The following is a 27,393-nucleotide window of genomic DNA, read 5'->3' as shown; positions in this document are numbered from 1 at the left end:
TTAATACATCTTAAATAAAATTATGCAATTTATTTTCTTCAAATGTATGGCTATTTCAACTGAATTAACTGAATTAATTACCAATGAATCAATATCAACTAGATTAAAAATATTTAATCTTGTGATTCCATCTACAAATAAAAAAGTAGTTCAATATGACAACAATTGAAATTTAGTAGTGGACTGAACGATACATAAATACATAATGAATGGGAATTGCAAAATTATCAAAATTATCATGTTATTATGAATTATGTATTTCAATAGGAATACTAATTTATCTCTCCATAACAGGTTGTTAAAATTACTCAAAAGAACACTTCTCAAATTTCCTTGATCTGCTAATTGTATAATCATCATAAATTCTTTAGTTTTTCTGTCTTTAGTTATTCCATAAAATTTTAAATAAGAATTGCTATTTTAAAAATTCCAAAGTATTTTATTCTATATCGATTTAAAAGTCAATAAGTTGCAACAATAATTTTCAGTTTATATTTAATAATCACTTAACAATAAATTTAAATATATAGTTGAAATGTTTTGAGATTCATTTAATTTTTTTAAAGCTACTTTTATGGGTTTAGGTTCTTTTTTTTTCAACTTTCATCATTTTGTTTAATATATTTTGCATTACTATTGCAGAATGTCCTTATTATGGGCTAATTTTGTTGAGCTAAACCGCGATGGGCATAGGATATAAAACCATTCCTTTTTTGTATAACATACGTGTAGTTCAAATTGATTAGCAACACAGGATTTCATGTCAGGTGAATAACAAAAATTATTTTGCAATAACAACCCATCAGGCTCAAGATACGTGAAATTCAAAAAATTGTATGATAGTTTCTCTTAATTGTTTTTTTTTTACAAATTTTATTTCTCTCACATTATTAAACCATTCAGATTTCTACGGTTAAGACTTCCGATTAAAAAAAAATTCTCTAAAAAATATCCAATGAAAAATAAAACAAAAAAAAAAGAATAAAAAAAATTTTGGTTGTTAACCGAAAGAAACAATAATAAAAAAGAGAAATAAAAAAAATTAATAAGAAAAAGACTAAAAAGACTATTTCAGTCTTTACGGTAAAAACCGAAAAATAAAAAAAATTATTATTATAGAAATGGTTAGTTTATATGGTAACTAACTAAACTGGGAGCGGAAATGACCTCAAATAAAATGCATTTAATAAGAAAAATTATACTTTTTTTGTTAGTATTAATCCATCAAAATAAAAAAAAAATCCAGTTAAAATTTTAATTAACCGGAAATGTATTAGTTTAAAGATTGGTTATCGTAGTCAGGAAACTCAATCAAATTTCCTTAATTATGATATGATAAATATGAAAGCAAGAATATTACACTTTTCAATGTTACACAATTCAAATTATTTATACAGGGTCTAAATATGAAAAAAGCTATCGTAAAAAATTAAAATAAAACTAATTATAAGCATTTTCTTTTTTTTTTTTGACGATTCTTTGTTGAAAATTTAAAATTAAATAAAATTTAGTAATAATACAAATCTTTTCACTCCATAATGTCGACTTGTTTTCTCATTAATAATCAATATTCATTCTCGGTGCATGTTATTTAAACTTTATACATTATATATTGATTATCAAGAGAATGAACGTATCAAATTGTATTTTAGAAAGTGAGAGAGGCAACAAACATTTGAGGAATAGGAATAATCCCCACAATTTATATCGTATAGTATTAAATGGATTTGGATTTAAAATTATTACATTTTGCTAAAAGGGTTTTTACTTCAAATCACCGGGGGTGATCATCACCGTTGGCCAGAATTATCAATTTTTACCGGCACTATATTTTTTTAATTCTGGTCGATTGTCATAATTTCAGTCACCGGTGATCATCACCCCCGTGATAGAAAAATTTTAGAAAATAATTCTTTCATCCGAAACGGGTGAATATAAAAAAATTTATACCAAATTGCTCGCGCATTTCAATTTAAATAATATATTTATTCATCAAATTTCCAAATTCAGAATAATAAAATTCAAAGATTATTTTTATTTTTGTATTATGCCATTACTGTATTATAACTAATTTAAATTTCAGAATTAATTTTTCAAAATTCATTTGTATATAAAACATATAAAACATCTTTATCCTTGAATTAATAAAATAAGTAAAGGATTAAATTACATTGATTTACTGATAATTGTCGTTTCTTTAGATTGATTTTATTTTATTTTTTCTTTTTCGTTATTGTAAAGACAATGAAAAGATGAATTCATATTTTTTATAAAAGTCGTAATATAAATTTAGATTTCCTAATAAGATTACTAAATTTTACAGCCTGAAAGCATTTTATAATATTTAATTTGTTGATTATTACTTTACTCAATTTTTTATTATAATGAGCAAACCAAGTTATATAAATATATATAGATATAATAATTCAATAAATAAATAATGAATATATTTCAATATATTCTCAAAAATACGAGTATATAAAAAAAAATAAAAAAATTGAATATTTGTTTCCAGCGAATACATAATTATACTTCATCTGTTCCCTTATCTACAAATGCAAAAATTAAAAAAAAATTGTAATAATTACAAAAATATAAGAAAACATACCAAAGTGGCGTAAAAAAAACTAAAAACATGTAAATAAAATGATGCTTGCTCTTGGCCAGATGTATGGTAAATTAACCTACAGCTGTTTCTCCTGAACACCACGTAGAGGTGGCAAGTTTCGTTCAGGTAAAAAAAAAGCCACTTACCTTAAAACTTCCGTATCCACTTCCGTATATTGTTGACTTTCTCTATGATTTCTGCTAGAGTCCATTCCATTAAATCTTTGTTGACCGTATCTTTGACCATCAATTCGTCTGTGTTGTTCGTTCCAGTGTTGTAGTATCATGAATTAAATTAAAAACAATGCTGAGGGCATTTTAAGCAAAGAGGTAATGGAGTGGAAGGTATTGATAAAGAATGTAATGATGGTGATGAAGAAGGTTCCGGTGGTGGTTGTGGAACCTATAAATATATACAAGAGTTAAATGCCACAATCCATCAGCTGGTATAACAAATTTAATTTATTAATACTTACAGGTTTTTTATGACGCTTCCTTGATGGAGGTCCTACATTATAGTCAACCCGTTCCAGATTTCGAGGATTTAATTGGCGGGTTAAAGATGGTGTTGGTCTCTTTCTTTTATTTATTTTTCGTTGGGGTTTCTAGGTTCTAAACCACCCACATCAGCGCCAGGAAAGACATTGTTATTTCCTTCTTCATCATCCACAGTTGCAGCAGAAAAGACACTATTTTTGTCTTCTTCATTGCCTATATCTTCATCCAAATCACCAGGTCCTAAACCCCCAGGAGAGACATTGTTATTTCCTTCTTCATTAGGGTCTCCACCTATTTCTTTATCAAATTCATTACCTGCAGCTGCACCAGAAAAGACCTCATCAAAGTCATCATCAATGTCTCCACTAAAATCTAGTCTTTTCTTGGATTCCCATTCATTGGAAATTTCAGCAAGTTCAATCTTCGTCATTTGTATCTTATTATTTACTTCAGAAAGAGCAAGATAAATACAGTCCCTCTCAGCTTCATACTCTAAAAGAACTCGCTTCTATAAATGATGTTAGAAGTTCTTATATGTCTGGCAAAATCTGAATAAGGGGACTGCCAGAAATGACGTCATTTCCTAAGGGGGGAGGGGGGTTAAGACCATGATGATGTTACACATCTTCCATTTCTAGACACTTGTAGTTAATATAATTCTAGCCAGAATTATGTTTTAATTTTACATTTCCTAAATGAATGATGACATGGGGAGGAGAGGGGTCAAAAATCCTAAAATTTAAATTACGTCATTTCTGGCCATCCCCTAAGTCTAGAGCTCTGAATAGGTCAGACCAGTTCAGGTCAACTAAGAAATCAAAACTGATTTTTTATTTTTCGATTTACATAACAAAAAATAACCAACTTTTTATTAAATTAATAAAAAATTAAGGTTTTTCAATTTTTATAAATGAAAATGACTGATTTTTTATTTTAATAAAAACTCGGTCAATTTACATAACAAAAATACAAAAATAACCAATTTTTTATAAATTAATTCAAAATTGGGGAGGTTTTCAATTTTCATAATATAAATCTTCATGGGATGCAGTCATGCAGCTATGTAATAAAACAAACAACAAAGCTGATGTTGCTCATTATTAAAAGTTTTTAAATAAAATATAAAGTTATGAAAGAACCACTTCATATTAAACGAAGTGTATGAGATCGGCAAAATTTTACACTAATCATTTTATGTCACTGATCAGCGAAATTAATGGATCTTTCAATTTTCATAACGAAAATCAGTTTTTTTAAAAACCGTTAATCCTGAATTAACCTTGACCTGTTCAAAGCTCTATGAATGACATAAGTCAACATACCTTCTTACACTCCTGAATAATACTACACCAGTAGTCTTTTAAATGGTCCGCATGTCGCAACCGTTCCTTCTTGATCTATTATAAGAAGGTATTGTTAGAGTGTACTGATTATTTTTCATTTAGTAATAAAGGCAAACTGTTCATCCTCCAGAACAGATATACCCTTACTAACAACGAAGAAAGGATGCCCGAATAAGAGGTCCTGGAGTGGTTACCAAGCGGTCAAATTCAGTAATTTTCCAAGATAACCCCTAGGAGCGACTGGAGTTCACCTTTCTTCGCAAAATAAAAAAAAAGACTGTACCTTTCCATTTAAGGCAGTGAAATTGTCTTGGTTTAGTCTTTTTGCTTCATCCAAAAAACGACTTAACCAAGAACTGTCAAGATTTGTCCAGCTAGCGAGAATAACATTGACGAAGTGATAATAGTATCTCGGCTGCAAGATAAAAAACCAAGATACGATTTATCTTGGTGCTGCTGCAAGTATGAAACAAGGATATCGCGTCCCATATATGTTTCATCAAAGTTGGAAGTAGACATAGTGAAAATATCTTTTTTCTATCGTATATTGAGTGAGATTACAGATACTTTTTATAAAAATAAAAATTAAAGATTACTTTTATAAAATAAAAAATAAAAATCACTTTTATAAAATAAAAATTTAAAAAATACGCGTTAGTAAAAAATCAAAATTAAAAAATACGCGTTAGGCTATAGCTTATTTATGTATATTTAGTGATGTAATATAATCACGCTAATTGATATATTAAGTCGTTGTACGACTCCTGAATCAATAAATAGATCCCCGAAGTCCAAAAAAAATCACATAATTGATTTCGTGATTTTAATTAAAGTCCTATACTACAATAGAATCACGCCATCTTATTAATCGCGGTGATCTATGTAATCCCATAAACTATATTTAAGCCAAATCGGCTAAATTAAATTGGAGTATATAGTAAATTAGATAACAGACGGACCTTTAAAATAAAAAAATATTTTTCTGTATTTGGACGGACCTTTACTAATTTTGCTTTCCATTTGGGTTTGAAATAAACCGGTTCTGCAATCATTTTCGTATTTGTAATAGGCATCTTTCAAATAGAATTCCGCAAAAAGAAAGCTTAATACACGGTGTTACCACAACTGTGCCGTATCACATGCTCAAAAATCACATGTCTGCCACACTTTAAAAATTTTAATTTGCCACGTTTAAGAATAAAAATTTTTTTTTATTACATTTTCTTAATAATTATCTTTGGGAATTATGTAAGCGTAATATTTGTTTTAATTTTTTTTTTTATTTAAATAACAATTACTTTCCATTTAAGTGACCAAATTATAAGTTGGTTTCTAACGCAGAAGTAAAATTCTCTTTTCTCCCGATATTAACATTCCAGTATCACTTGTCCGAAAATGAGATTATTTTTATTAAGGTTAATCGATTAAAGGAAACATATACATTTGTCATCATTAAAAATAGCAAATGAAAATAATTTTAAGATAAATAATATTGTTATTTTATTTATTTTATTTCAGTTTATTGATAGAAAGGAAGATACAGATACTGAATCCCTATAAAAAAAAAATTCTTTAAAATGTACTTAAAATATACTTATGTATTTTTTTAAAATATACTTAAAATATACTTATATATTTTAAAATATACCTAAAATATACTTAACATTTTTAAAATATACTTAAAATATACTTAAAATTGCAATTTTAAGTATATTTAAAGTATAAAATTTTGCACTTAAATTATACTTAAATTATATTTAAATTGCAATTAAGTATATTTTAAATGTAATTTAAGTATAAAATTTTATACTTTAAATATACTTAAAATTGCAATTTTAAGTATATTATAAGTAAGGTTGCTTGCCGAAACCTAGGGGTTTAGGCAAGATGGCGTTTCACCGAAAAGCGAAATTCTGCCGAAACTATATTAAAGTTATATTAAAAAACTGGCAAAACTTTGGAGAAAGGCGAAACTGCCAAAACTTATTATAAATGCCGAAACTGCTGAAACTCTGCCGAAACTATAATAAATCTATAGTAAAATTTTGACAAAACTAATCGTAGGATTTTGAAGAGGTTTAGACAAGCAACCTTAATTATAAGTACATTTAAAAATTTTAAGTACATTTTAGATATATTTTAAAATATATAAGTACATTTTAAGTATATTTTAAAGAAATTTTTTTTCATAGGGAATGTACCATCTTTTCTAAAGAAAATGACACTTTTTATGAAATATAGTAAGTTTATTAGATAATTTAAACATATCAGATATCATTACATGATTTAGTTTTCATCCTTAAACTTACGTTTACCTAAGTTTAATTTTTCACTACTTACGGGGATATTTTACAATGAAATTATTTCAATACAAAATATGTAAAAATTTTTACTATTTGCACCTAAATTGTGAACAACTATCATAATAAGCCTTTGTCCCTTGCACACATATCAACTCCTCGTTCTCCTTTTGGATACACATACTTTTTGGATGAACTCACTGATGCGTTACGTAAAATTACATTTCACATCTACACCTTCCTTCGAGGTTATTCATCCAGTATACAAAATGGTATTTCCAGTGACCTTTTCATAATATTAATAGGAAGGGGAAACACCTGTAATCGACTTTGAATAAGTTGTTGAAAAAATTCATCAAAAGTACTATATGAACTCATCTGGATCAGAGGAAAATACAACCTCAATGTCATATCCGTCTAACTCATGCCATTTAATTAACCATTTATATTCACGGCTTTTACATTTTTAGTTCAAATGCATTTTTTTTAGACTGTAAATGAAACATGTGAAAAAAATTATGTCTCAAAAAAATCACTATATCTAATACTAGAGAACCTCCCGACCAAGATTACTTAGATAATCAAAGCTCATATTCGATGGACCACAAGCAACTTCTTAACGCTCTGGTTCTTGTACTTCAAATGATTCAAAGACAAATTAACTTCCAAAACATTATAGATTTAATCCCATTTTCTTCTTTTTATCAGTGAAAATTCTTCATGTGATTTCCCTTATCCGAGGCATTCTTCTTCATTTTCTTTTACTTTTTCCTAATTGCACGTGTAGTTTAATTGAAACATTTATCTTAATGGTAGACGATCTTTACCTACGGGTGGCCTTATTTCAGTTAATAAATTCTACTCTATGTATATATAAAATTTTAGGTGTAAGCGAGGGCAAGAAGTTATACAAAGGGAGGTAAAAAAACAAGTGTAATAAGAGAATAAATTTGTCTAAAAAGAAGATAAGGCCACACAAATTCGAATTTTCGGTTCACTTCACCCGGCCGGGTCACTTTTTCAAATTTCAATAAAAAAAGTTTATATATAAAAAATTTATCACGTGATCAGGACGTAAATTTATTGGCGGGTAAGTTTATCACGCGGCTGAGAACTTCTAGAGCGAAAATAAATTCCTCCCTTTTAAAAGTCAACCAATCAAATGTCACGATTTTATATATAAACTTTTTTTACTAATAAACAATAAACCCTGGGTCCCCGGGTCGATTTTAAATTTCAATGTTACGTGAACCGAAAAATTGAATTTGTGTGGCCTAAGGGAAATTTAGATGTCATTGACATGGAAGTCGATGATTCGGAGGATGATGATTCAGATAAAAAGGAGATAAAGATAATTTTTACCAGCCAGACTTGCAACAATTAGATTATCGTATGAAGGTTAATCATTTTCTTGAAATCAGAAGGGACAAACAACCTGCTGGTGATAAGACCACAAAATGTTTATTTTACTTGTTTAAGGAAAGTCTCAAACACAAACTTTTCATTTAGTATACAATTGAATTTTAATAAAATGATTAGATAACTTTCTTTAGATTTTTAGAAAATCAGATATCGTATACATGAGAAATTTTACACAAAGATAATCTTTTTTTTCTACCAATAGATAGGAATTTAGTAAATTTTTTTTTTTTTACTAAATTCAAAGTTATTACATAAAAATCTATATTGACTGCCTTTAAAGTTAATTTATTTATTTAAAGTAACAATAATAATCTTGCGTAATATGTAGTTTAAATGCAAAGTACCAATAAATTGTTATTTTAAGTAAATTATAATTTTAAATTATTTTTCCAAATCTTGATTTAAACAGTACCTTAAAGATTTTCCGAATTATAATTTCAGTTAAATCATTTATTTTTTTTGTTTGCATCATTTAGAATTTTCCAAAGCAAGCCGTGTAAATGTATTTAAGCAATGAAGAACATACATCATTTCTCAAGTCTATTGGTTAGAACTTTTTGTCGATCAGGTGGATGAAATAGGAATGATTTACAAGTTATTTGTTGTCTTTTTATGGAATACTAAATAAAAATTGTACAAAAATTGTACAACTCCGAAAAAATGAAAGCAATCCCTTTTCATTTACCAAACAATCCAAACATGGCATGTTCAAAAATATTTCCAGGAGATTTACCTGAAATAACAGAAGAAATTATGCAGTATCTTAGAAAAGATTTTTCAACATTATATTCATGTATTTTAGTTAATAGATTATGGTGTCGTCTAGCAATTCCATTATTGTGGGAAGATCCATTTTCAGCTCCTACTCGAAATTATCATTGTATTAAAACTTATTCTTGCTTTTTTAGTGAAGACAGCAAAGCAAAATTTAATGAATATGAAATTAATGATAATTTATTAATTTCAAATACATTATTCAATTATCCTAGTTTTATTAAATACTTAGATATAGATAAAATTTGTGATTCTATTAAATATTGGGGTGGTACTTTAGGTGATAAATACAATTTTGAGTTAGGAAAGTTAATTTATAGGTCATTATTTGAAGTGTTTATTGAAAATGAAGGAAATTTAAATTCTTTTGTAGCTGTGCTGAATTTGCGTGTTGTTCATGAATATTTTGTGGATAATATGGATTTGATTTTACAAAATTCAAATCTTACATACAATATCAGTAATTTATACTTAGAATTTATTCCTAAAGTTATTCAAGATTATATTCCATTTTTGACATTTTTATGTTCTAATTGCAAATCAATCTCATCGATTGTTTTTAAATTTTTTAAATATAAAATTGATAATCATACATTAATTACATTAATTGAATATTTATCAAAAATAATTATTTCCCAACAAAATCTTCAAAAAATTTCATTTATATATACTATCAAACCATTTTTATCATTAAAAAATTCTAATTGTTCAAATACTTTAAATACAATTATATTTTGTTATGTTGATTTTAATAGTATAATTAATAATTTACAAGAAGTTTTTAATCAATTGAATGTTTTAGAATCTATTCATATTATTTATTGTCATTCTTTAAATTTTAATTTTGTTCAACAAATTATTAAGGTTATTAAACCTTTTAAGTTGAGATCTTTGTTTATGGATGAAATATTACATATTGAATCATTACTATTATTATTACAAAAATTTAGTGATTGTTTAGAAAATTTTGGATTTGGATATACAAGTGAAGAATATAATGAACCAAAACAAAAATTATTTGAATTTATTATAAAATATTGTAAAAAGATTGGATATTTTGAATCAGGTATGCCTGATTATGATAATATTTACTTATTCATTGAAAATAATCAACATAATAGTATTAATTATCTTACTTTTGATGTGGATTATTCCGATAATTATACCCTTTATAATAAATTAAGTTCAACTGTGTTACAAAATTTAGGTCAGGTTCTTCCTTCTAAATTAGAATATTTATGCTTATCTCTTATTTTTATGAAAAGTGATTTGGAAATATTTTTAAAAAATTCACAAAATACTTTTATTAAGAAATTATTATTTAGAAATATATTTATTGAAGATGGAAATATTTTATTTTGTATAAAGAAATATATTATAAAGAAGGAAAGGGTTAAATATTTGGCTATATTGGGTGTTGATGATGATGTGGATGAATTGTTTTCTTTAAAAGATGAAGTAAATGAATTTAAATTACATAATATTATAGTTCAAAGTTATGATGATTTATATATTAGTGAACATGATTATATAAGTAATCATTTACAATAAATGATAATAAACGTTTGTAGACGACAATAAATGATGGGATAAATTAAAGGTAGATCGGGTGGTGTGTGTATAAAAGCAATGATGTATACGAAAAATCAACGATGTATGGCAAAAATCAACAAATGTAATAAATGATAATGATAGTGAACGATAATAAACGATAATAAACAATAATAAACAGTGTATATAAAAAAAATATAATTAAATGCATATGAACAATACGGAAACAGATCTGCAGTTTATTAACAATTAAACAAAGATACGATATTACTGCCTCTATCGGCGCTCTGTAATATCCGTATATTATCGGTTGATAATAAAACTATGCTCATACTGAATTCTAGCTGAACTAAACTTAGAACTGTCCTAACTGAACTTCCAACAACGGTCCTTTTTATAATGTTAAAATTTTGGTACAATTCTGTCTTTTCGAACAGAATCGCCATTCGGCCATTATTGCCTCCCGCCCAATTGTGGCGAACAGCCACCTATATTCAGCCACCTTTCTATCACTAAGCTTCCGTTTGTCATCTAATCACTAAATATCTAAAAATAACTAAAAATAACTATATTAAAAATAAAAAATAAAAATAAAAGATAAAATAGATAAAAAAAATAAAACAATAAAAAATAAAAAATAAATTTATCCCGTGACAGTAACAAGAAGCGATTTCTATAATTTATAGATTCGATACGAGTGATATAACTCAGATGATTAATTTTTTAATTAAAATAATATTTATTTATTTATCAATGTATAAATAGCGTTACATAAATAATTCAAATTACAAGAGTCTTCATAAAAGAAAATACATTCATTAGGAAAAAAAAATACTGATAGATAATGAAAATAGAATTTGTTTAAAATTTTTTTGTGCGACAAAACTTAATTTGTATACTACGTAATTACTGAAAGAAATCAATATGTTAATCCATAAAATCATCCCCAATGAACAACAAACGCCAAAATGAATAAATAAGTGTTACATAAACATAAAACAAATGATGGGCGTCACAAAATAATACTAGCTGAATTTATATTAAAAAAGCACTAGCTAGATTTACACAATAATAATACGTAATAGAAATATAACGCAAAGATTTTTTTACGTATATCCGATACATTGAAAAAGTTATATCGATGATTTTATCATATTTACATTTAAACTTTTTATTAAAGTATTAATACAAAAATACTGGAACATTATTCGTTTGTAAAAGATTGCAGACAATCTATGTCCGATTATTTATGTGACCAAAAATCCTTGTTTAACCGCACAATAATAAAACTAGCATGCAAAAATTAATGTTGTATCTTTGTTCTGCGTAAAATCTCGTCATTTTATCACGTGATTGCGGAATCATTTATTACCCCGCACCGCTTATTAATCAAGAAGTTCAATGATTTGTACAACCTGCTTCATCCAAGTATTCCTGTCCCACATTCCACATATAATCATTTGACTTATTGCAGTATTTAGTACTGCTGATCCTATGTGTTGATCTGCGTGAAAATAATGTAAAAAGAGCTAAAAATTGAATGTCTTTTTTTTAAAAAAAATAAAAATAAAAATAAAAAATAATTTTCTAATATAAAAAAATTCACACTTAATTTTGTGCATACACTCTTCAAAAATGGCCAACGAACCAACTAATGAGAACTTTTCTCACGTAACTACTGCAATTATATCTGATAATTTTAGCACACAACAAATGATTCCGAGACAACTCGTCCAAGATCACCAAATTGCGCAAGATGTTATCTCGCATTTCTTTTACAAACCACCAAATGATTATCAAATTTACGATATTAGTTATAGGGAAATACAAATATCTTTTGAACTTGTATCTGAACTCTTAGACAGTAACAATAATACTAGTTACTCAGTTCAAAATCATGTTCAATCAAATAATTTACACGAATTTTATTTCCTCAAAGCTGAAGAAAAAAAATGTTATAAAGTCACTTGTGTATTAATCCCACATTCGTCAATCGTTGAATATTTAAATAAAAATATTCATGGAGTTGAATTTAATCATAATGAACAACAACAAGAAATATATGTTGAATTTTCTAGGGAACTCAAAGAAAATCTTGAATATTATTTGAAACAATTTCTTGCATCGAAATAGATTTATAATTATATACTTTTTTTAATTCAAAAATATGTAATAATTAAGTTTTTTATGAACCTAATATGAATTTGTTTATTTCTTATATTTTATGTATTGATTTTTCAAAAATAAAATAATCCTTAAGAAAATTATGTTTTAGCCTATTACAAAATAAGCAACGTTTTAGTATCAGAATCATGACCTAGTAATAATATAGATATAATATTATCCATACATATATCAACTATCATGATTTTTTTTTACATTATTTCATCGTTCTTTTTCGTGTATTATTTCCATATCAAAAATTCTCACGATAATATTAAAAGATTCTCCAAAGAGAATAATTTTTTATTTTTAATAAAAAAAATATTTTTCGAAATATCATTTTTTTTATCTTGTCCTTAGCATTAGTGTTCCGAAAGGGTCGGATCAAACCCGGGTTATTGACCCGACTCGTATTTAGGGGTCGGGTTGGGGTCGCATGATTTGATGACCCGTAACTAATTTGAATGATCTCCACGCTACTAACTACAATTTAATAACAGAATATTTTTTTGAAATTTTAATATTATATGCTGTTTTTGTAAATATACTATTTTAAAATCTGAAGGTTAAAAGAAAACTAAAACTATTTTAAATGTAATTACCCACTTCGATGATGAACTGTTTTAGATGGCACGCGCAAATTTGGTTTGGATGTCTCTGTTGACATCGTGCTAAAAATACCGTCCATTTTATCTCACCTCGTAAATAAGTGTTTTTATTCTAATTATGTATAACCAGTAATTTATGAAAAAAACTATCTTAAATCTTGGAAAGCTTATTGAGAACGTTATTGGTAACTCATGCATCATTTAACACCCGCCCTTAAAAAATTTTGTTAAAGCTGCTAGAAAACCTAATGATCTCCATTGCAAAAATTGTTCTACAGCTAACTTCTTTAATTCCTTTAACTTTCTTCACTACCATCATAGCCTCTCGAAATCTGGGTATCCGCCATTCATTTTTTGTTGATGTTAATATCCATGTCGCTTGTTCCCAATTCCAAGACTGGTTGTTTGCCCTTGTTGTTGTTACTACTCTCAGCCGTGTTGTCAATTTTTTCGTTTATGCTGGCGGTTTGTCTATTATGCTCACTTGGTTCCTCTATATCCATACGTGCGGTTTTCCTATATATTCTCTTTATGAAATTCCCGTCTTTATCGTACAGATCGTCTTGTTTATAATTAAGTTTTAATAATTTTGGTATCAGAAGAGTAATGATTTACAACAAAAACTTTTTTTACAATTCCCGATTCTTATTATTAATAATAATAATATTCTTTGGGCTGTATCAAAGCTCGATCGTTATAATTAGAATTTTTTTTTCTTTCACGATAATAGAAGTTTTTTCGGAATTTTTTTTTCATATTAATTGGTGAGATAATTTTTTTCTATAACAATAGATTGCTACAATGAATTTTTTTGAGATATAATAACAATATATATGTATTTTTTTCAGCAGAAGATGTAATTTTTTTTAATGCTACAATGAAATTTTTTTAAGATAAAAAAAAAAAGATTTTTTTGTAACAATGTAACAATAAACTACTTATACAAAATTATCTTTGTAAATGTATAAATAAATCATAAATTTCACAGTACTGCAACATTTGTTTCGTGCTAAATAAAATTTAATAATAATAATTCATACACTGTATAACACTTGCACGCAATTCATTGTTATTTGTATAATCGTATAAATTGTGGAATTTATTATATTTATTTCCTACTAATACTACTAATACCATCATAATAATAGTAAAAAACTAGACCTTTTCACACTTGCATGGCAAATAAAATATATACTTTATAAATCTTATAAGCGGACCTTCAAAATTTTATGCATGATCCAATATACCGAAGTTTATTTTTCATCACATGATCACATGATCAACAATATCATGAGTCAATTGAGTCATCTCTTACAGAAAAAAAAATTTTTTTTACTATTGATTTATTTGATCATGACGCGATTTTTGATTTCTCTATACTCTGACTATAGCAAACTCGCAAACTCCGTGGGAAAAAAATATTTTTGTATGACAATTTTTTTATATAAAATACCTCTCCATCCAAAAAATTTTTTTTAAAAAATATCCTCTTTTCCTCATGTTTCTTTTTTTTTCAAAAAAAAAAGGAAAGAAAAAAGCTCGAATGAAAACTTTTTTTTTTCACATAGTAACTCATCTTCTGGCGTTTCAAAAACTACGCGGAGGATATTTTTCAAAAAGTTTCTTTTTTAAAAATTATTTTATTTTTTATTATTTTTAACTTTATTTTGTTTACATATAAGATACCTCACTCATACGCTTTAGTGCGTTATTAATCTATCTTTTTCATAGTTTTCTTATTCTTTTTGGCGTTTCAAACACTACGCGGAGGATATATAAAAATAATTTTATTTTTTATTTATTTTGTTTATATATAAGAAACCTCACTCACACACTTTAGTGCGGTAGTAACCTATCTTCTTCGTAGTTTTCTTATTCTTTTTGGCGTTTCAAACACTTATCTCCTTTTAAGCCTTTTTCTTTACGTCTCTCTTTAGATATGAGAGTAGTGTGGGTTGGTAGTGTGGGAGTGTGGGTGTGGGAGTGCGGGAGTGTGAGTTGGGAGTGCGGGTTTGTGTATGTGGTATTTTTTTTCATCATTTTTTTTTTAGGTTTATCTTCTCTCTGTCTAGGTTTTCTCTTTATTAGATCTTCTTTAAGGCCCTTTTTCTTTACGTCTCTCTTTAGGTATGTGGGTAGTGTGGGTTGGGAGTGCGGGTGGGTGTGGGGGTTTTGGTGTGGGTTGGGAGTGTGGGCGGGTGGGTGTGGGAGTGTTGGTGTGGGTTGGGAGTGCGGGTGGGTGTGGGGTGTGGGTTGGGAGTGCGGGTGGGTGTGGGAGTGTGGGTTGGGAGTGTGTGTGGGTGTGGGAGTGTGGGTTGTGTATGTGGTGTTTCATTTTATTTTTTTTCGTCATATTTTTTAGGTTTATCTTCTCTCTGTCTAGGTCTTCTCTTTATTAGGTTTCTTTTAAGGCCCTTTTTCTTTACGTCTCTCTTTAGGTATGTGGGTAGTGTGGGTTTGGAGTGGGAGTGCGGGTTGGGTGTGTGGGAGTGTGGGTGTGGGTGTGGGTTGGGAGTGCGGGTGGGTGTGGGGTGTGGGTTGGGAGTGCGGGTGGGTGTGGGAGTGTGGGTTGGGAGTGTGGGTGGGTGTGGGAGTGTGGGTTGGGAGTGTGGGTTGTGTATGTGGTGTTTCATTTTATTTTTTTTTCGTCATCTTTTTTTTAGGTTTATCTTCTCTCTGTCTAGGTCTTCTAGGTCTTTTTCTTTTAAGCCCCTTTCTTTACGTCTTCCTTTCATACAAATTCTGTATTGCCCAGTACCTTATATTACCGATCCACAAGATAGCATAAATCGATTTATAATATTTTTTCTTTCTTGAACATAAACTCTGACGGTATTTTTTAGTTTATAAGCACATATAATTAATTTCACTATTTTATCGTTTTTTTTTTGCTTTACCGACATAAAAATTAATGTTTAAATATTTGATTTTATGAATTTTGAAAAATAGCAATATGTTTTAATAGAACTTCAAATTTTGTAATTCTATTTATTAATTAATACTTATAAAAAATTTGAATGAATAATTTTTTGGATGAAATTGGGACTTTGAAAATCTTTTGAAAAATGTTTTCACTAAAAAAAAAAATCAATCATTATAATTTAATGAAGGGCAGGACTATGATAAGAATCCTCAAAGAAGTCATTGAAATTGCCAAATATAAAATACAATCACAATACGCATACTTTATCGGAGGTTGGAGGAAAGTATATTAAGTGGGTTAAGTGGGGTGGTTAGTATCTGATTGGCGGTCTCTAATAAGGGCGACATTAAACCTTATTCGTTTTCTTGGTAGACTATTTATGAATTTTCTTTTGCTAATTAATCGTTACAGTGTCCCGTGTTGCTCATAATGAAAATTTGGATTATTGTACATGTCATCATTACATCATTGGTGCTCTTTAATTTTATAGGTATTCCAAGTCGAATTCAGGTCAATATGATTGATAATAATTTTATTATATTTTTAATTTTATCTATTGTATATTAATAAAATTGCTAGTTCTAAATAATTAAAAAATTGGAGTTACTAACATTTTGAATTGCTGATCCGAATTCTTTATAGTTAAGACCCGCTTTATTTGTAATTTGCTCTTTTCGTGATTACTTAAATAAATAAACGCGTTACTAATTGAAAAAAAAAATAGTTAAGACCTGCCTGATTGGTACATCTAATCCAATTCCGGTTAAGAAATTTTAATCGGATTTTTTTTTTCGGTTCCACTTTTAATTTTAATTTTTTTCTCTTGAACCGATCTTTTACAGATGGTTCTTTCTTTTTTCAGATTTTCTCTTACACCTTTTTCTTTTCTTTTTTAAAAATTTTTCATTTTTTCCTCTGTTTTTTTTTTCATTCTTTTTCCCGTTTAGATTTGGTTTTTTTTCCAAAACCGAAAAATTATTATTATTTTTTTTTTAATAAATAATCTTTAAGACTTATATTATTTTTTTTCGGTCTTATTTTTTAGACCATATTATTAACGTTAATTATTTTATGAATTTTTTTTTCGGTCTTTTGGACCAAATTAAAACCGATTTCTTCCTTTATTCTTTTTCTTTTCCCCCAAATTTTTTTTCTTTTTCTTTCGAATTTTTTTTTATTTTTTCTTTCTTTTTCCTTTTCGGTTTCTTTTTTCAACCCGAATTTACTCTTTGTTCCTCCCAATAAGTTTTTTTTTTCGTTTTTATTTTTTTCGGTTTGGCTTTTTTTCTTTCAAACCGAATTTTTTTTCCCGAATACACTCTTTCGCCATTTAGTTTGGATCAGTGATCAAATCGATGTTGTGGCGCCACAGCAATTTCCTTTTTTCCCGATTCTTATTATTAATAATAATATTTTTTTGTATCAAGCTCAATATAATAGACTAACATAATTACTTATTTATTTATTTATTGTAACAATAGATCGTTATAATTAATTTTTTTCGGGTAATTTTTTTTTTCATGACAATAGGTCGTTATAATTAATTTTCTGAGAATTTTTTTTTCATATTAATTAGTGAGATATTTTTTTTTCTAGAGGATGTAATTTTTTTTAATGCCATAATGGAATCTTTTAAGATAAAAAAAAAGTTTTTTTTATAACAATATACCAATAATAATAATATACAAGTCATACAACGATAAAATGGTCTATTAGAAAAAAAATAGACTTCAACCTTTTGCTTGGTCCTGATCATGATAACTTTGAGTTTTTTCCGGATTAAATCAAGGTAAAGCAGAGGGTTTAAATCCAGTGTCCAATATAATATTTCTTTTATTCGATAAACTTATAATCCGTGTTGTAGAGGTTGGAATCGACCGAAAAAACCTTAACCGATTAATAATCGATTAATCAGCTACCATAATCGAATAATAATCGATTAATTAATCGGTTAATTAACCGATTAATATATAAATTTTACAATTTTAACCTGCCATTAACATTTTATAATTTTTCGCGTACTATCACATAACATAATTAATGTCAGAAATATATTTATTTATACAAATACTTAATTACAAAAAATATTTATAAATAGCGTTAAAAATAAAAATAAAACAGAAATTTTGTAAAATATTTAATAAAAAAAAATGCTATACATCGCCTGCCTTTACCAGTATTAGGATGGAACTTGGGCAGAATTAAGAATATGAATGTAACTCCGCCCAAAATGCCATCCTAATGCTGGTAAAGGCGATGTTTAAGCAATACCCTTTTTTTGTTTGCTGCTGACTACTAGTTGTTGATTCCAAAAATGAAGACCTTTTAGAAATTGTACTACTGTAGCTAGAAGATGCAAGCTTTGGCGACCCAGATAACGATTCTTCAATACTTTCAACATTCCTATAGTCACGATATTCATAAAAATCATCATTCAGTTAGTTATCATCCATGTTAAATAGCCACTTTTAATAAAGTTTTATTTAAAATAAATCAATTTAAATTTTTTTATTTTTATTACGTAAATCTATATAACTAGTAAAAAAATAAATATCTGTTTCTGCATTTTTAACCGATTTAATTAATCGATTAATTAATCGATTAACCTTAATCGGTTCCAACCTCTACCGTGTTGTTACTTGATAGGCATATGCAATAGTATTCATCAAAACACTAGTAGAGGAAAAATACGTGGTCGCAGCACTTATTGATACAGCTTCCCGTTTTAGTACAATAAGCGAAGTATTGGTTGACAAGCTGAAAACAGATCATGGGATAGGACAAGTAATTAAGATTATTAAAAGATAAAACAAAGATGCAGTCGGAAAAATAAATTGTTTAGATATCCAAGAAAGTCCTTTACAAAGAAAATATTATAGATTAAACTTTACAGAAGCTATTGATTTTATCATCGTTAAATCGCCTAAATACCTATTGGTATTAGGACAAACGTGGTTGATTGTCCACAGAGCAAATATCATTTTTAGACGAAGAATTTTATTCCGATGACGATCTTTATTATGAGCTTCCACATTTTAACAAATCAATAGAGAGGAGTTGTTTGCCGAAAAGTAATCCAGTGAAATATGGTGTATGACAGTTCATCCGAATCATCCGAATCTTCTGGAGGTGAATTTTTCGATACAGTTATTATTCCTAAGAAAAAAACAAGAATAATAAATATAAACAGAAAACAAAAAGTGGCCATAGCCAGCTTCATAAAACAAAATTGTCTTGATTGTCGACACGTTAAGAATGTCACATGAGCTTACCGCTAGCATATAATAGTAATAGTATTACTCCGATTCCGGAGTGCTGATCAACATCTCGGAATATTTTTTTTGCTAAGCCGCATGCATGTACTCTTGTGTTACGAAACAAGGCAGAGTCTGTGCAACATCCACATTTCTCATATAGTACCATTCGGTATTTTTTTCGCAAATAAAAATTTTATTCTGGGTTCTATTTGTTTGTAATCCTTTTTAAGACTATTCTACTATACAAATAAGGGATGGACACTTATCTCGTATACAGCAGTTTAGCCAATAAAATTTCACAAAAAATTCTATTCAAGTCGAAAATGTCTATCACGTTACTCTGTCTATTCGTTGCGGACATTATTCAATAAATTTGTCCATGGTACGTATAATGTGGCGGGAAAGGTGGAGAAGCTTCGTGACTGGGATGCTTCGCATCAAAAATTTTTTTTGAGCTTTGCTCACGAAGTAACCCTGTCGTTAACTGCAGATTTCGACGTTGTTGTTAGTCTGAAACGAACTAAATCATTCAAGTGACCCGTGAACATCGAACATGCGACTCTCGATGGCCTCAAAGAACGCATACATGCGGAACTTTTATCATGGAAAATTTTTCCCTCGGAACGATGAAGGCCTTCGTGAAATGCTCCGCATATTCGTATCAAAGAACAATCTCAAGTTCACCGTGTTAATAGAACGCCCTCAAGACCCTTTTCAGATTGGTCATTTCCAAAAGTGTGTCAGTTTTAGAATCAAATGATCCTTCATTATCGGTGTTCCAGTTCTTTATACTCGCAAGTGTAAGGCGGGAAGACGATTCTTCCTATCAATACTTAAACATCTTATAGCCGAACTGGAGGCCCGTCTCAAGATTATCCCGATCAATGAAATGTAGCATGTTCTTACCTTGTTGCAGGCGCAAATTTATACGAAGGTAAGTTTGAGCTCCGATCAGAAAAAATATCACAAGACTCTATGGACACATTTCGCAATAGACTTGCTCTAAACTTGCTCTAAACTGCAAAAACGGTTAGTGTGACAGAGGTAAAGGATGAAGGTTTTACAAGGGTATTGCCCAGAATGCCGTACAACTCGATTCCGCTTTATCGAACCGTAAGCGTAAGGCAAACGAGATGGGGAGGGAGCATTTGCGGGTAAGGTATTCGGGATTATTACAGATGCGAAAGAAAGGTATTGCCGTGTATGACAGTGAGAACATGGGAGGTATGGTTGAAATGGTTCTTGGTCCGACATATTGCTTGGTTATTGGATGAGGTACAAAAATCGGATTCAGATTCTCGGAGAGGGAAATAAAAAGCATAGGTCATCTAGCAATCTTGCGGAAAAACCAAATAGTTCTTAGCGTAGTAATTCATCATATATCATTGGGCAAAGTCCCGAACCTTTGTATTTATTTTAGTAAAACTGGCTATTTCTTCGAAAGGCTAAAATCTGGGCCACTTCGCACTTCGATTCCCTGTATAATTAGTTTACTTTATCTGTTTTAATAAAAAAATTTTCAGCGAACATGATCGCTAAAAAATCACATAGTTATTTTTTTCCCGATTTACTAGTTATTTAATATATACGTCATACCACAGACATATTTTGCTCTATATCAATTTGTCATCAGCGATCAGTTACTGTTTAATGATTTAATGAAGGAATGATATACGTTCGGAGCTTTTCCCTGTTTCGCTGATTGCCATAGGTTAAATTGAGAAATTTGACTGGAGATTTAATAGCTTTTTAATTGTACTCTTTGAGCAATCACCGGCTATTCCCAATAGTTATAAATAATCTATTGTCTTTGAATTGTCTTCTCTTCAACGTACATTTGATATCATCTTTTTGTCGTGTGCTTCATCAGCCATAATATCAAGAAAATCAATTTTTTTTTTTTTAATATTAATGAACTTTATATATCTTTTTACGTAGAACAAACTAACTGAGTTTTAAAGATAATCCTTAACCTTGAAATCGTTCGACAATATTTAAATAGAAGGTGAAAATCCTTAGCGATCGCGACGATCATTTGAGGAACTGAAATTAGTTGCGAATGGTTTAAAGTCAGATTTTTTGGTGCGGATTTTATATGTGTAAAAAATGATAATGACCTTGTTAAATTTGTGGGCGAAGAAAGAGATTTCGAAGTATCTTCGGAATAAGAAGTCATCAAATGTGACAGTTGGCAAATACGGAAGATTTTCTGATCCACATATTGGTACCATTGTAAACAGTTACACCCGCCAAGGTGCAGACGTGACTATTGATTGTTAGGGTAAAAGTAGTGTATCCTATTGATGGTACGACACGACACAAAGATTTATTTTTGAATTTATATTATAATGAGTTCACATTTACATTGAAATTTGCCAATTTGCCTTACATAGTAAAATAAAAATACAAAGTACATCCGTCAATGAAGTACGAATTATTTCTATATATAACGTACATTCATTTAAATTTATCTATTTAAATACTTTCGAACTCTTTTCTTGTTTCTTTAAAAAAAAAAAATGTCTCAAAAAAATATTATTATTTATTTTTTAGTTATCTTTGTTTTCGCAGTTATAAATTATGGTAATGCAATAGATGTCAAAGTTGAAGATGGTGATCATCCGTTTGACCCCATGTTCGTTGATGTACATTATGATGAGCCTGTAGGTATTACTTCATTAAAATCAACATGAAATAAATTCTTTTTAAATAAATAAAAATTATTACTTTTTTATTAGGTAGTATTTATAAGAATAGGCACTAAGACGTTTGAACTCGATGAATATGATGATGATTGTACAAAATCCGAAAGACCTGATTCTTGTAAGTAAAAGTATTATACATTTTCTCGTCAGTTATGCTATCATCATTATTTTTTATTAAAAAATGGTGGTTATTTTTTTCTAAAATTAGTTCATGCAGTATTAACGGATGAACAACCGAAAGCTACATTTATACCTAAAAATACTACCGGAAGAACTGAATTTCACATACGCACTAATGGACCCGGTTGTGAGTTGCAGGATCAAATTGTTATTTCTACAAGTGAAGACCTGCAAGAACCTAAGACAAATCAAAAATATAATGTTAATTACGATGATTACGAAGATAATAGCAATAATAACAACAACAATAATAACAACAATAATAACAATAATAATAACAATAATAACAACAATAATAACAACAATAATAACAACAATAACAACAATAATAACAACAATAATAACAACAATAATAACAACGGTAATAACATCAACAACAATAATAAAGACAACAGCGATAATGTTAACGGCAACAGCGGCAATGGCAACGGTAACAGCGGTAATGGCAACGGTAACAGTGGGAATGGCAACGGTAGTGGCAACGGTAGTAACAACAGTTGCACGGGTATTTGCGTTGGTAAAACCAGTGACGCCGGCGATAATGTTCATTGTAGCGCAATAGTTTTTGCTATTATAGGTGTAGTGTTAGCTCATTTCATACTCTGAATCATTTTAGATGGAATACTAGCTTAGAAAAAATTCCGTTGTAAATTGATCTACAATTATCCCCTATTTGACAAACACAAACAATAAACAACCAAGTTTTACAACCGCATTGTTTTTTTTTCGTGTTCGTGTTTTTTGAGCCGAGATAAGAAATAATTAAATAGTGATTGAGTCGTGTCGGCATATTATCGAACAAATGAATAGATGTGTAACACACTCCTTGCATATCCCTTTGTAATTAGTCCGGATTCCGGTGTAACGAAGGATTCGTTTTAGAATCCCGATGTCCGTACCGTTGTACGTCATCTTAATAAGAAAGTACCCGTGATAATGTTTTTTCTTTTATACCGTTTTGTTTATTACGGACTAACTGCTTTCCGAAGTATACATATTTGTTTACAACAAAAACATTTATCTCTTTTTTTATATTAAAATAAATTTTGAAAATCTATTAAATAATGAAAAAATAAATATTTTTAGGAAGCTTAAGCTAGAATATTATTATAAAGCTGTAGACTATTTTTATTTCAAAAAAAAAAAAAATGATATATTAATTTTTTATTAATATTGTTTAAAGATTTATGAAAAAAGTGAATTTATTCCTAACCCGGGGTGAGATCTGAATATTCCTCACCTCCTTAAATAGAAATTTGATTGGCTAATTTTTGCGGTTTGGTAAAAAATAAATCAGTTATAGTACACTACACTTCATTAAAAAATGGTTTATGTGGAATGTAAAATTCGGTCTTTTCAGATGATGTAAGGCGTTACAAAGCAATGAAAGAAGGTCATACTTTACTATAGGTATTGATCGATACATCATCTTGTGAAAATTTTATTAGAAAAAGCGTGCTTGATAAAATAGGAGTTAGTTAGAAAATTTAACCTGACACCTAGTACATTTCGGTCTTAAATATTATTGGTCAGTTATCTTTCGATCCAGTGATCGTAGAAAGACGAAATATAGCATGTTGGAAACGTCTCATCCAGACGAATCTAACGGTGGCTGTTTTATCTTTCTATAATCACTGGATGGCGAGTAATTCTACAAAACGTTAAAATTCATTATTTAAATATTTTTTACTGCGCCATTTAACGTTGCTTAGCCATGTTAAGTTTTAATACAGATTAATGGATTATCTAATTTGTTACAATTTATTCTAAACCGATTTGGCTGATTCAGTAATAAACTGATTTTTTTTAATATACATATCTTTTTAAATAAATTTTCTATATTGTTACATAGTATTTCTCATACTTATATAATCTATATGTGTGGTCTTTAAAAGACCACCAGTCTTAAAAAGACTGACGGTCTTATTGCTGTTTACAAAGACCATTCAGGACCAGGACCATAAGAGTTTGTAGTCTTTTGGATCCAGTTCTTTTGGTCTTAAGACCGAAAAGATAAGCCCTAGGACCGAGTTAACATCTTTAACTCTTACACGTAACACGTCAACGCAGACAAATTAACGCTTCAGATCAACGACATTTCTAATATTTTCAGATGGACAACTCAAGATATCTCACCGCCATTAACCAATGGTTTTACTTTTGAACCTAATACCAGAAGATTTAGTTGCTATCTTTAGAGCACACATTAATTCAATTAAAATTATTATAAAATTGCTTTTATCTTTTGTTTACGAACTTCATGTTGACATATATCAATCCGTATAGAAAGAAAGACGTAAATTGTTCAACAAATGTAAAAAGAACAAAATTTTCTTTTACGTAATACAAACGTCGTCGAATACACTTTGCTGCACAAGATTCTTCACCTATATTGTCTCGCCGCAAGCGAAACTTAAACACCAGTACTGGCTATTCGAACACTTTTGACAATTTTCGGAATTTACATGACCCTAATCTTTTTGGATTTCGTTTCACGTTGTCATTTTTTTGATTTTTCGATTAATTCTTCGATTTTTAAAGTATTTTATATTATCAGATTAATACTATGGAATTTTTCTAACTATCACCGAGGAGTGATGATCACCAGTGACTGAAATTATGACGATCGACCAGCATTAAAAAAATATAATGCCGGTAAAAATTGATAATTCTGGCCAACGGTGATGATCACCCCGGTGATTTGAAGTAAAAAAACAATACTATATATAGAATTTTTGTATCAAAATTTTGAATGTTACACACGCTGCACAGGGGCTTATTTGTTGATAAATTTATCTGAACTACGTAATTTTTAAAAAATTTTTTTTTACGTTCCATTTTATTATATAGTTAATATTATCTTTGAATTTACTAAGTAAATTGCAATCTACATATACAATCCAAATTAATTTAATATGGAATTATCAAAATTGAACTCTAAAGAAAATAAAAGAAATTTATAGAAGGCAGTTTTAATAGTGAATACCAGGTAAAACAATACATTTTATCATTAATAATATAAAACATTATTGAAATTTTTAATTTAAATAATAATGTATTTTAAATCATTTATTTTAAAAAGAAGCATGTTACAATTTCTACTATTGGTTCAACTACTGAATCAGCAGAAGAGATAGATGATAAAATAGTTTATATGGAAGATTTAAAAAAAAGAAAAAAGTATATAGAATATGTGGAGAATGTGATGAACCTGACAGGAGTAAGATGGTGTCAACCTTATAATGCTAAAAGATTTAAGGATAACTTTAAAAATTGGACTAGTGGAAATAAAGATATTGATGAATTTATACAACAATCACAACTTAATGCTGTGTACTATCAAAAAAATTTTTAATGGATACTTTTGAAAATATTAAAGATATTACTTATTTCGATATCACTAGAGGTGGATTTGGTAAAATTTATTCAGCTGAATGGACTGAAAGATTTATTTATTTTTGGGATATTGAAAATCAAAAATGGAAAAGGTATGGCAGAAAGTTGCATTAAAAAGTTTGGACAATTCTTGTATTAGTACAGAATTTTTAAATGAGGTAATTAAAATAAGAAATGTAATCCATTTACTTTTATTTTTATTATATATATTATTAAAAATTTTCACCTTCAATATTTTCATTAGATTAAACTCATCATCAGATTTATCTTAATGACGTTATTCAATGTTTTGGAATAACTCAAGATCCAAATACCAAAGATTATATGATGTTTTAGAATATTGTGAAGATGGAAATTTGAGAAATTACTACTCCAATAATGAATCAGAAAATTGATGAATTACAACGAATTGCAAGTGGACTTCTAGATATTCATAATGCTGGGAAAGTTCATAAAGATTTTCATTCAGGTAATCATATATTGTGTAATATTGGTCCATATATAAGTGATTTAGGAATGTGCCAACCAGCAAATAATGAAAAGCAATCAGTTAAACAAGAAGGAATTTATGGAGTATTACCTGATATGGCACCAGAAGTTTTACGTGTATCAATATACAAAAGCATCTGATATTTATTCATTTGGAATAACTGAATGATGAATGAATATATATCTAAAGAAACTCCTTATAATAATATTCTTCATAATCATGCTTTAACTATTAAATATGTAAAGGACTTAGACCAAATTTTTTTAAACATACTGTATATCAAAATTACTTGCAGATTTGAATACTAAATGTTGGGATGCTAAAGCAGAAAATAGACCAACTACTAAAGAATTGTATCGAACATTAAGTAAATTGCGTGATACTAGCCATTATTTATGGGTTTTGTATGTAATATTTTGGTTAACAAAAATAAATTATAAATTTGTTAGCTATTGATTGTTCATTTATGTAAATTAATGTTAACTTCAAACTACGCCAGAATATGAATATTAATAGTAATTCTGTTTTTGACGTAAAAGACTTAACATACAGTACGTAATTAAATATAATTAGATTATCACTTTTTGAATAAATTATTATTAGTTTAGGCTATACAAACTTGATTTTATGGTTTATGAAAACCATTTTTACCACTTTATGTCGTCTTATGTATGAATGAAAAATAATTTTGTTATTTATACAAAAATGGTTTTATTTATACAAAAATGGGTTAAATTATACTAAATCGCTTGAAATATTTTTTGGTAAATCATCCTAAAAATTAATGGAAAAACTGAACAAAAATGCAAATGAAAGGATTATTAAATTAGACAAGGACCAAAAATGTAATAAATCAAAACAATAAGAAAGATAAAGGATCAAATAAATGAAATAAAAAGTAAAAGGATCGAATGATAAAGTTGAATCGACAAAAAAGGAAACTAAGTTAAAAATACAACTGAAATAGAAATTCAAGCACAAAGTTTAAACGAATATAAGATGAAAGTCTAATAAGTGGTAATAAGCGATTCGATATATTGATATTTTTGGAAATGTTGGCAATTTTGGTATTGACCATTTATGAACTGGATACACTGATCACATAACAAAAATGAAATTAATTGGTTAAACGGGTTGGTCAAGTGATCAGACAAAAATCATGGTTATAGCTCGACC

General features: G+C 28.4%; 5 protein-coding genes across 5 annotated transcripts; 4 read left to right on the top strand and 1 right to left on the bottom strand.

Annotated features, from left to right (window-relative positions):
• Positions 1–2,902: 2,902 nt before the first annotated feature.
• Positions 2,903–3,535, bottom strand: OCT59_012737 (uncharacterized protein; the record flags this gene model as incomplete). Its single annotated transcript, XM_066140325.1, has 3 exons — positions 2,903–3,010; positions 3,084–3,182; positions 3,233–3,535. The coding sequence occupies 3 exons, from the start codon at positions 3,533–3,535 to the stop codon at positions 2,903–2,905; spliced, it is 510 nt and encodes a 169-aa protein (XP_066001211.1).
• Positions 3,536–8,830: 5,295 nt separating this feature from the next.
• On the top strand, positions 8,831–10,495 carry OCT59_012736 (uncharacterized protein; the record flags this gene model as incomplete). Its single annotated transcript, XM_066140324.1, has 2 exons — positions 8,831–9,224; positions 10,011–10,495. 2 exons carry the CDS (start codon positions 8,831–8,833, stop codon positions 10,493–10,495), a joined length of 879 nt encoding a protein of 292 aa, XP_066001210.1.
• Positions 10,496–12,130: 1,635 nt separating this feature from the next.
• OCT59_012735 (uncharacterized protein) lies at positions 12,131–12,628 on the top strand (the record flags this gene model as incomplete). Its single annotated transcript, XM_025328197.1, has 1 exon — positions 12,131–12,628. The coding sequence occupies one exon, from the start codon at positions 12,131–12,133 to the stop codon at positions 12,626–12,628; it is 498 nt and encodes a 165-aa protein (XP_025167654.1).
• Positions 12,629–20,330: 7,702 nt separating this feature from the next.
• OCT59_012734 (uncharacterized protein) lies at positions 20,331–20,720 on the top strand (the record flags this gene model as incomplete). Its single annotated transcript, XM_066140323.1, has 3 exons — positions 20,331–20,380; positions 20,481–20,559; positions 20,625–20,720. 3 exons carry the CDS (start codon positions 20,331–20,333, stop codon positions 20,718–20,720), a joined length of 225 nt encoding a protein of 74 aa, XP_066001209.1.
• A 1,245-nt stretch (positions 20,721–21,965) lies between these two features.
• OCT59_012733 (uncharacterized protein) lies at positions 21,966–22,937 on the top strand (the record flags this gene model as incomplete). Its single annotated transcript, XM_025330845.2, has 3 exons — positions 21,966–22,113; positions 22,189–22,269; positions 22,360–22,937. 3 exons carry the CDS (start codon positions 21,966–21,968, stop codon positions 22,935–22,937), a joined length of 807 nt encoding a protein of 268 aa, XP_025167653.1.
• Between the last annotated feature and the right edge of the window lie 4,456 nt (positions 22,938–27,393).

Source organism: Rhizophagus irregularis, chromosome 20 (assembly GCF_026210795.1).
Source record: "Rhizophagus irregularis chromosome 20, complete sequence".
Taxonomy (NCBI): domain Eukaryota; kingdom Fungi; phylum Glomeromycota; class Glomeromycetes; order Glomerales; family Glomeraceae; genus Rhizophagus; species Rhizophagus irregularis.
The sequence above is the reverse complement of the archived record's forward strand: the minus strand, read 5'-3'. Positions and strand labels throughout refer to the sequence as shown.